Source organism: Cebus imitator, unplaced genomic scaffold (genome assembly GCF_001604975.1).
Source record: "Cebus imitator isolate Cc_AM_T3 unplaced genomic scaffold, Cebus_imitator-1.0 Scaffold444, whole genome shotgun sequence".
Lineage (NCBI taxonomy): Eukaryota > Metazoa > Chordata > Mammalia > Primates > Cebidae > Cebus > Cebus imitator.
The window spans coordinates 2297326-2308238 of record NW_016107759.1 but is presented as its reverse complement, the minus strand read 5'-3'; the positions used below and the strand labels follow the sequence as shown (position 1 = coordinate 2308238).

The window sequence follows — 10913 nt, the reverse complement described above, 5'->3', positions numbered from 1 at the left end:
TTGAGATGGAGGCTCACTCTGTCACCTAGGCTGGAGTGTAATGGTGCTACCTCAGCTTACTGCAACCTCCATCTCTTCGGTTCAAGCAGTTCTCCTGTCTCAGCCTCCTGAGTAGGTGGAATTACAGGTGCCTACCACCATGCCTGGCTAATTTTTGTACTTTTAGTAGAGATGGGGTTTCACCATGTTGGTCAGGCTGGTCTTGAACTCCTGACCTCGTGATCTGCCCGCCTCAATGGCCCAGAGTGCTGGGATTATAGGCGTGAGCCACTGCGCCCAGCCAGGGTGGCAGGTCTTGAGATCCATGAACAGAAGGGACAGGCCTGGGTGAGGGGCCCAAGACCCATTATGCCATGTGTTCCTGAAGCCTATCCACATAGGCATGGAGAAATGCACTCATGGGAAGAAGGGGGCCTTGAAGCCACAGATGGACCGCCCTAAGCTGCACAAAGAGAGCCACCAACCACTGCTCTGCTTGCTTCACCACAGGTGCATAGCACAGCGCCGGTCACATTTGGTGCTTTTTCTTCAGGAGGAGGACCCAACATTCCAATATCAACATCAGGCGTCCACAACAGCCAGCCAGTATCAAAGGTCTGTGTGTACCCGCACTGAGGCATGGAGGACAGAGAATTAATGTAGGCTGGTAGAATCCATGGCCTTTTAGGGTATACAAGACCAAAAAGCACGTATGCATTCAACAAACATTTGCCAAGTTTTTGCCGTCTGATGGGCACTTGTATGAGGTACTAATGATTTGGAAATGAAAACAATAATTTTTTTTGCTTTGAGATGGATTTTCACTCTGTTACCCAGGCTGGAGTACGGTGGCACAATCTTGGCTCACTGCAACCTCCGCCTCCCGAGTTCAAGCAATTCTCCTGCCTCAGCCTACTGAGTATCTGGGACTACAGGTATGCACTACCATTCCTGGCTAATTTCTTGTATTTTTAGTAGAGACGGGGTTTCACCATCTTGGCCAGGCTGGTCTCGAACTCCTGACCTTGTGATCCACCTGCCTTGGCCTCCCAAACTGCTGAGATTACAGGCGTGAGCCACAGTGCCCAGCCAATGATAATGTTCTTAATCCAAGGAGTTCATGGTCCTCGAACACTTATATGCACTGTAACTGCTATGACGGATGCTAAATAAAGTATGACAAGATTCAGGAGGAGACAGGAATTGTGGTGTGAGACAGCAAGCAAGCAAGATGGGGAGATGGCCCGGGGGGGTGATGGGAGGAGGTGACATGAGAGGCTGGTCTTGAATTACTCATTAGTTGGGACAGGAAGGACATTACAGGCTCCTGGAGACAGACTGTATGGGGAGCAGCGAGTCATTCTGAGTGGCAGTGCAGAGAATGAGTCAGAAAAGGCAGCAGACTCCAGGCCAATGTCACCAGGGTGCCAGATGCTGCACCAAGAAGGGAGCTCGGGGTGTGTGCCAATGGGCAGTGAGGCTGGGTGAGGGTGACTAGTTTTGTTTAATCCTTTATCCAGGACATGATCTTTTTTTGGGGGGGTGTACAGTAAATATCTGAAAACGTCTAATTCAATACATCCTGTGGATGAAATGCCCAAACACCAGTAAATGTTTTATCTTGTTTTTCTTCTTTTTTTTTTTTTGAGATGAAGTCTCACTCTGTCCCTCATTTTGGAGAGCAGAGGTGTGATCCTGGCTCAATGCAACCTCCATCTCCCAGGTTCAAGTAATTCTCCTGCTTTAGCCTCCTGAGTAGCTGGGATTAGAGGCACCCCCCACCACACCCGGCTAATTTTTTGTATTTTTAGTAGAGATGGGGTTTCACCATGTTGGCTAGGTTGGTCTTAAACTCCTAACCTCAAGTGATCCACCTGCCTTGGCCTCCCAAAGGATCACAGGCATGAGCCACCGTGCCTGACCTAAATATTAATTTTTCTTTTTCTTTTCTTTTTGAGATGGAGTTTCATTCTTGTTTCCCAGGCTGGAGTGCAGTGGCGTAAGCTCGGCTCACTGCAACCTCTACCTCCCAAGTTCAAGAGATTCTCCTGCCACAGCCTTCCAAGTAGCTGGGATTACAGGCATCTGCCACCGTGGGCCTGGCTAATTTTTGTAGTTTTAGAAGATATGCGGTTTTACCATGTTGGACAGGCTGGTCTCGAACTCCTGACCTCAAGTGATCTGCCTGCCTTGACCTTCCAAAGTGCTGGGATTACAGGCGTAAGTGACCACAACCGGCCCTAAGTATTATTAATATAAAAAAATAGCAGGCACATTTATAGAGTATGGTCGTGGCCAGGCGCAGTGGCCCCCGCCTGTAATCCCAGCACTTTGGGAAGCTGAGGCGGGTGGATCACAAGGTCAAGAGATAGACACCATCCTGGCCAACATGGTGAAACCCCGTCTCTACTAAAAATACAAAAATTAGCCAGCCATGGTGGTGTGCCTGTAGTCCCAGCTACTCAGGAGGCTGAGGCAGGACAATCATTTGAACCCGGGAGGTAGAAGCTGCAGTGAGCTGAGATCAAGCCACTGCACTCCAGCCTGGTGAGAGCAATACTCCATCTCAAAAATAAATAAATAAATAATAAATAAATAAAAATATGTATATATGTATATGGGGGGGGGAGAGAGAGAGAGAGAGAGAGACAGAGAGAGAGAGAGAATGGTCTTCACCCCTTCCCAGTGGTCTCTAAGTGGGGTGGACTAGAAAACCTGCAGCAGTGAAGAAGTGATGAGAAATTCTACTTCTAAGTATTTTTCTTTAAAAATGTAAAAAAATGGTTTCTCTGATTTTTTTTTCCTATAGGGATGGGGTCTCAGTCACTCTGTCATCCTGGCTGGAATGCAGTGGTGTGATCCTCCTGCCTCAGCCTCCTAAGTAGCTGGGACTATAGGCATGCACCACTGCACCTGGCATTTTTTGTAGAGATGGGTCTCACTATATATTGCCCAGGCTGGTCTCAAACTCCTGGGCTCAAATGATCCTCCTGCCTAAGCCTCCTAAGTAGCTGGGTCTACAGGTATGCACCACCACACCTGGCTTTTTTTGTAGAGACGGGTCTCACTATGTTGCCCAGGCTGGTCTCAAACCCCTGGGCTCAAATGATCCTCCTGCCTCTGCCTTCCAAAGTGCTGGGACTACTGGCATGAGTCACTGTACCCTGCCAGCTTTACTGATATTTAATAGACAGACTCTGGTGTTCATGCTGGCTTGGATGTCAGCAGTCGTGACATCCTGACTTAGGAAGTGGTGCCCTGTGATGTGGGGGGTGCAAGTGGGCCCTCACCACAAGTCTACTTTAAGTACCTTAGGCGTGTTGGGGTTTATGAATTTCAGGGCATTCCTGTTGTAGTCAGTTCAAACAAACAAACAAACAAAAACAAACCCAAGACACTTAAATAGCCAAAGCTTTACAATACTTTGCAGTGATTCGGGAAATGATCATAAATATCTTTTGTGTGGGCCAGGTGCAGTGGCTCACACCTGTAATGCCAGCACTTTGGGAGGCTGAGGCGGGTGGATCACCTGAGATCAGGAATTCAAGACCAGCCTAACATGGTGAAACCTCGTCTCTACTAAAAATACAAAAATTAGCCAGGTGTAGTGACAGGCGCCTATAATCCCAGCTACGTGGGAGGCTGAGGTGGAGGCTGCAGTGAGCCGAGATAGTGACACTGCACTCCAGCCTGGGCAACAGAGCGAGACTTCGCCTCAAAAAAAAAAAAAAAAATCTTTAGTGTGATTTGGAGGTTTACAGGTTACATTTCATGACTTAGTACTTCAAAGAGTCAGAGGATTTAAGGAGAATGTACAGATTTTCTTTTGTGAAAAGTTCGAAATCTGGAGACCTTTTTTGTTTTTAGTGACAAATGACTGCAGCAGTGTGTCATCTAGCCTTTTACTTTTAAACAGACACAATGCAATCTGTTCCTTCAAAGAAAAGGTGACAGTAAACGAGAGTTACAGCTTTTCAAAACTAATCTGTACCAAGAATAGAGCATTTATAAAAACAGATGTTTGAATTTGTTTCCACAATTACGTGACTGCATTGCCAATGATGTTACAAGCGTACCATCTACGTGAACACTAAACCTGCCCACCAAAACATCTTCAACACAAGAATCGCCGCCTTCCCTGACAGCCCCTGAACACATCGCAGCCCAAATCCATCAATGGCCCTCAGATGATAGATGAATAAAACTGAAAAACAAATACCCTGCCTGGTAACCACAGGGTTTGTGCCTTTCTCTGTATTGTGTTTTTATGTAAATGCCATTAATAACCGGGGAGTGAAATAAACAGAACTTTTTTTTTTTTTTTGGACACAGAGTTTTGCTCTTGTTGCCCAGGCTGGAGTGCAATGGTACAATCTTGGCTCACTGCAACATCTGCCTCCTGGGTTCAAGTGATTCTCCTGCCTCAGCCTCCCAAGAAGCTGGAATTACAGGCACTCACTACCACGCCCAGCTCCTTTTTCATTTTTTATTTGTAGTAGAGATGGGGTTTTACCATATTGGCCAGGCTGGTCTCAAACTCCTGACCTCAAGTGATCCACCTGCCTCGGCCTCCCAAAGAGCTAAGATTACAGGTGTGAGGCACCTCGCCTGACCAATAAACAGAATTCAGCATCAATCTTAAATGCTTGGACTTAGGATTCAACAAGAATTTATAAATGGGATGTGGACACATGTCTTTCATCTTTAAAAAGCATGTTTACACAATAGTTTTTGTAGCATTCATATACTGGAAAAATTTAATCATGTTTATTTCACCTCTCATCCTTTTTTTTTTTTTAATCCCCTCTCTCTCTTGTAGAGACAAGATCTTGCTCTGTTTCCCAGGCTGGAGTGCAGTGGCATGATCATAGCTCACTGCACTCTTGAATTCCCAAGCTCAAATGATCCTCCCTCCTCAGCCTCCAGAGTAGCTGGGACTTCAGGTGTGTGCTACCATATCTGGCTAATTTTTTTGGATTTTTAGTAGAGACAGGGTCTCACTATGTTTTACAGACTGGTCTCAAACTCTTGGCCTTAAGGAATCTTCCCATCTCAGCCTCCCAAAGTGCTGGGATTGCAGGTGTCAGCCACCACACTTGGCCTTTGTCCCCTTAAAACATCTATATTTGTGTATATTTCCATGTCCATAATATATCAGGACAGAAATTGTAATTTATAATACATAATATATATACACGTTCACATTCATTCTTTAGCACATGAAAAATGTCTGAGGGTTTTTTTTTTTTTTTTTTTTTTTTGAGGCAGGGTCTCACTCTGTTTCCTAGGCTGAAGTAGAGTGGTGTAATCATGGCTCACTATAGCCTCATAGCCTCCATCTCCTGGTTCAAGTGATCCTCCCACCTCAGTCTCCCAAATAGCTGGGACTACGGGTGTACACCACCATGCCTGGCTAATGTCTTAATCTTTTGTAGAGATGGGGTCTTGCCACGTTGCCCAGGCTGGTCTTGAACTTGTATCCTCAAGCGATTCTCCTGCCTTGGCCCCCCAAAGTGTTGAGATTACAGATGTGAATCACTGTACTGGCCAAGCCAACCTGTAAACTCAGTGGCCCTCGTGGGGAGGAGGTAGGAACAAATGCACAAGCCACAGCCATTGGCTGAGAGCTGGGAAGGCTGGGTTTGAGGCTGTGGCGCTGGCATCACAGGTCCCAGTGGAGACCTAGCTTGCCGGCACTCATGCTCAGCACCATAGGCTCTGCCTGGAGTTGGAGGCGGCTGCCTCCCTGGGATCACAGGCTCTGCGTTTACACTGAAGCTCTGGCAGAGGCTCGTAGGGTGTATTTTTAAGCCAGAGATGTGGTTCCAAAGGGAGCTATCAGGAGAGACTTCCACAAAATCTGTGCTGCTGCCTGCTTTCCTAACCCTTGCAGTGGCTTCAGCCCTATTCTCTGACCAGCTAGCTGTTCTGGCTCCCTAGGTGCAGGAAACGAGGTAATGAGGCAATGAAAAGTCCCCCAGAGAGAGGTAACCATGAATGTTGTGTAACAGGCAAGGTAGCAAGGACCTCATTACACAGCTCCCGCAAAGGCACCTGTCTGCCTGTTAACTCCAAACCTCTCCACCACCACAAACACTATGAGTCATTCAGGGGAATGGGGTCTGCAAAACTCTTCCAGGACAGGGTCTGACATGCTTCACTCTTCCCCACAAGATGTGGGCCTGCAGTGTTTTGTCTGCCGAGATTATCACCCGACATCCCTTTCGCTACCTGCCGAAACCTCCCCATCACTTCCCAGCCCACTTCTAGTGCCATGCCCTCTGTGAAGCCTGTTTCAGGGGCTCTTTGCCTGGTCTATCTGCACAGTGGAATTTTCTGGGGCACTTTAAGACAGAAACTGACGTCTGGGGCCCATCCCTGGAGATTCTGGGCTGTTCTGGGCCCAGGCTGGCTTCGGTGATTGTAACAGGAAGCCTGGGTGAACACCTTCTGCTCTTGTTGAAGCCACCCCTCCTCCACCTCTGGTCACCTGTTGCACCTCTTCTGGACGTGTCCATATGGTACTCATCTTGTTTTATTACAGTTGCTTGTGAAAAAAGCAACTCTTTAGCTCTACCTCTAATATCCCCCAAGAGCAGGGACCGTGTTCAATTCATCCTTTTTTTTGAGATGGAGTCTTGCTCTGTCGCCCAGGCTACAGGGCAGCGGTGCCATCTCAGCTCACAATAACCTCCTCCTCCTGGGTTCAAGTGATTCTCCTGCCTCAGCCTCCTGAGTAGTTGGGATTACAGGCGTGTGCCACCATGCCCGGCTAATTTTTTATCTTTTTTGAGACAGAGTCTCACTCTGTCGCCCAGTCTGGAATGCAGTGGCACAATCTAGGCTCACTGCAACCTCTGCCTCCCAGGTTCAAGCGATTCTCCTGCCTCAGCCTCGCAAACAGCTGGCACTACAGGCGCAGGCCACCATGTCCGGCTAAATTTTTTTGTATTTTTAATAGAGACGGTTTCACCATGTTGGCCAGACTGGTCTTGAACTCCTAACCTCGAGTGATCCACCCGCCTCGGCCTCCCAAAGTGCTGGGATTACAGGCGTGAGCCACCTTACCCGCCCTAATTTTTTATATTTTTTTGATAGAGACAGGGTTTTCCCACGTTGGCTAGGCTGGTCTCCAACTCCTGACCTCAAATGATCTGCCAGCCTCCGCCTTCCAAAGTGCTGGGATTACAGCGTGAGCCACCGCACCTGGCTTCCAATTAATCTTTCAACTGTGCACAGGGCCTTCCCCATCAGGGCCATTTCCAGAGTTCCAGAATGCTTTTCCTCAACAAGACCTCACAGTCTCCGGAAGCAGGGCTGGGGAATAAATGGTAAACTAGGAATCTTACCTAGGCCCTCCCAGTTGAAACTAAGTCAAAATGGGTTCCCATGAGACTGCCTGGCTCATGCAGATGAAAGGCTAACATCTTTTTAGAAACAACTTGCACTACCCTCTCCTGTTCCAAAAGGCTGTCTGGTCAGAATGGTGGTAGGTCACCTTAGGAAGGAAAAGACGTTGTCCTGTTTATCAGATAGAATTAGCAAAGGTTCAATTTAAAAGAACAATTCTCTAAGAAGTTAAAAATAAAAGTGCGGGGAGATTCCCATGACATCCATTTTTATCTCTTTTCCCTTTCTCTTACATTTCCCATGAGGCAAACTTTCTAAAACAGCCTTAGTCTTCTCAAGTTTACAAAAGGGAGCACCTAGACTACCTGAATAAAAATGACAGCGGTGCCCGGAAGAAGAGCGCGCCTCTCCCACGTGCACCCTGCCTGGGCTCCATGCTGTCTCCGGCTCTGAGGTACTCACTCAGCGGGGATTTCTGGAGTGCCAGGAACACAAACCCCAACAAGATCCAATCCATGCCTTCCCGGAGTGCACAGTCCAGAAAGCAACCCGGCGAACAAGTAGCAATTACCCCCTAAGGAGATGGCTTCATCCGCGCGACAGACAGACACCACAGACACCAAGGGCCTGCCCCACGCCCTTGACAGCGAGGCTGTCCCGGTCCTACTGGAGCTTGGAGCCGGCTTGGGACAGAACCAAGACACATGGGACACGATGCACACACGCGTCCTGACGGTGGGCGCCGAGAATGCGGCCCCGGCTGCTGCCGCAGGCCCCTCTGTGGGCACCAGCGGCTCCCCTTTCCCGCCCCCACACAGGGGAGAGCGCAGCAAACACCCGCCGCGGACAGTGGGCCCTGGATTCGGATTCGGTGACTCCTGGGAACAAGGAGGTGGGAGCAGGCGAAAACCCCCCCCCCGGGGGTCTTTGCCACCGCGCGCCAGGCGTCCCCGCGGCTGAGAAGCGGCGCCATCTCCGCAGGTGCGCGGTGGACGCCTGCGTCCCTCAGGCCCGGGGCTGTCCGGCGCTACACATCCACCTCCCGGGCGCGCAGAGGGCCCGGCCCGTGCCGAGTCCGGGCGGGGCTGAGCTTCCCCGCGCGGCGCCGGCTCAGGCACTGCCCGCAGTGCGGGACACGCCCAGGACTTCAGAGGGAGCCGGCGCTGCGGGAGCGGCACGGGCAGGGAGCGCCGCGGGCCGAGGCCGCGTCGGGAGGGGCGGGCGCGGCCGGCGGGATTGCAGGGTCGCGGGACGGGTCCGCAGGCCAGGCGGGAGCTGGGAGCGGCAAGAGCCGGCCGGCGATGGTGGGAGAGCGGACCCATGTGGGGACCGCAAGCCCCGGGAAAGAGCGCGCGAGCGGCGGGTCCCGGCGGCACTCACCGAGCCTGGGCGCCGGGGCGGGGGCGGCCGGTGCGCTGCCTTCTCGCGGGGTCCCCTCCCTTGGCCACCCGGGCTCCGCTCCAGCCTAGCAGGGGCGGCGGCACTGACAGCTGCGTGGCCGCCCTGGAGGGGAGGGGGTGCCTGCTACCCACGACTGACGGACGCACTGGCCGCGACGGCTCCTGCAGGGGGCGCGGCGGCTCGCGCTTGCGCAGTCGGTCGCCCCTGCAGGTGCCCGGTCCACCCCCGGCCGCCTCGGCCGCTCCGGCCAGCCCAACCCCGCGCCTGCGCAGTGCCTTGTGCATGTCGTCCGTGCCCGGCAGAGGGCGCGCTGGCTTGCGCGTGCGTAGTCGGCCACCTTGCGGGTACGCGGCTCGCACCTGGCCACTTGGCAGCCCGCGCCTGCGCACTGCCTGCGCCAGCGCCTATGTCCGGCAGGGGGCGCGTAGCGGCGGTAGCCGAGCGGGCGGGGGCGGCGGCCTCTCAGGAATGACGGCGCACGTGCGTTTCCGAGCGGTGAAGGGCTTCACACCCGGAAATTCGACTTTGGCGGTTTTTCCATTTCCCCTTACGCACTGTCTTACCTTGGGCTCTCGTCATTCGTGGCACCGAGGGAAGCGCTTCTTCGCCTCTGGCCAGGCGCTGGGGCTCGACAGAAGGCGAGAAGGTAGCGAGGAACCTTCTGGAATTCAGCCGTTGGGACCAGCGTCGAGTTTGCAGGAGAAGGCAGGGTGTCACGGGATGAGCGGAGTCGCCCTCAGTTAAGGAGCGAGGGAGGCCTCGCGGGTCCTCAGCCGGGTAGTAGTCTCCTCAGGCTGGAGGGGATCGAACCTTGTCAGGGTCACCTGGAGGGAAGGTCTAGGGAGGGTTGGGGTCACCGGAGGCGAGGGTTGTAGAGAGGGTCAGGGTCACGACCTTGGGGGAGGGTGAGGTCACCTGGGAGGAGGGTCCCAGAAGAGTCGGGGGTCACCTCGGGGGAGGTTCTGGGAGGGTCGGGGTCACCTGAGGGGAGGGTCTGGGAGGGTCGGGGTCACCTGAGGCGAGGGTTCTGGGGAGGGTCGTGGTCACCTGAGGGGAGGGTCCTGGGGAGGGTGAGGTCACCTGGGAGGAGGGTCCCAGAAGGTTCAGGGTCACCTGGGGGGAGGTTCTGGGAGGGTCAGGGTCACCTGAAGGGAGGGTCCCGGGGAGGGTGAGGTCACCTGGGGGGAGGGTCCCGGAAGGGTCGGGGCCACCTGAGGGGAGGGTCTGGGGATGGTGGGGTCACCTGAGGCAAGGGTTCTGGGGAGGGTCGGGGTCATCTGAGGGGAGGGTCCTGGTGAGGGTGAGGTCACCTGAGGCGAGGGTCCCAGAAGGGTCGGGGTCACCTGCGGGGAGGGTCCCAGGGAGAGTGAGGTCACCTGGGGGAGTGGGTCCCAGGAGGGTCGGGGTCACCTGGAGGAGGCTCGTGCCAAATCATTTGTTCAGTGGAGTCACAGAGGCCTAGCTTCAGATGTTGACCCACCAGTTAATGTAGACGTGTCATTTTACCTTTCTGAATTCAATTTTCTATCCCTAAAATTGAAGTTGTAATAATAGTAATAATGTCAGAAAACGCAAAGGTTTTTTGTTGATGTAGTCTTTTCTTTTGCGGGTCAAATGAGAAAATGCATGTTTAAGTGCTTACTACAATACCTGACCCAGAAATGCCAAGTAAATGGTAGTGTAATGTGAGTATGACTAGAGGTTTATATAGCCCAGTCTCTGTAATGAGCATACAGGAAAAAAAAAAAAGAAAACCCCAAACAATTGATTGCAGTTATAGGGTGGGTGGAGGGGTGGATTATTAATGTGCTACAAACATCCTAAAAATTCTACTTTCCGCATCAGTCTTCATAGAGTGCAACACCCCAACCAAAATATCTTCCCCATTCTCTACTTCCTCCCAGAAAACGATGTGAACTTGGCTGCTTAGCCCTTCTCTTCACCTGGTCATGTCCTCAATCACTTTTCTTTGCAAAACCAATCCTTGCCATTTCCAAATTGAATTCATTAGACCTTGCACGTTTTTCTGGCCGTTTCAAAACCTGATCTGAGTTCTCTGTAACCAAATCTAGTACCAGAAATGGCCGACTCAGAACTTAGCTGCAAGATAAGGGTGGGAGTATGGAAAGGATGACCTCACAGATCAAGACTGATAATTGCAGAGTACTAATTTTATATCTTTT

General features: G+C 51.9%; 2 protein-coding genes across 2 annotated transcripts in view; one reads left to right on the top strand and one right to left on the bottom strand.

Moving 5' to 3' along the window:
- The window catches only part of LOC108290915 (ATP-binding cassette sub-family A member 3), a 76793-nt gene extending 67905 nt beyond the window's left edge, over positions 1–8888 (bottom strand). Inside the window, exon 1 of the mRNA XM_017511004.2 lies at positions 8710–8888. The gene's annotated coding sequence lies outside the window, so the exon portion shown is untranslated. The remainder of the gene's footprint in view (positions 1–8709) is intronic.
- Positions 7296–9474, top strand: LOC108290827 (collagen alpha-1(I) chain-like). Its single transcript, XM_037732237.1, has 2 exons — positions 7296–8940; positions 9033–9474. Exons 1-2 carry the CDS (start codon positions 8078–8080, stop codon positions 9472–9474), a joined length of 1305 nt encoding a protein of 434 aa, XP_037588165.1. The 5' UTR covers positions 7296–8077.
- Positions 9475–10913: the final 1439 nt, after the last annotated feature.

Coding starts and splice junctions, on each gene's coding strand:
- LOC108290827 (XM_037732237.1), top strand. CDS start 8,078: ATGCGGCCCCGGCTGCTGCCGCAGGCCCCTCTGTGGGCACCAGCGGCT. Junction 8,941..9,032: donor GCAGTCGGTCGCCCCTGCAG/GTGCCCGGTCCA, acceptor CGTGCCCGGCAG/AGGGCGCGCTGGCTTGCGCG.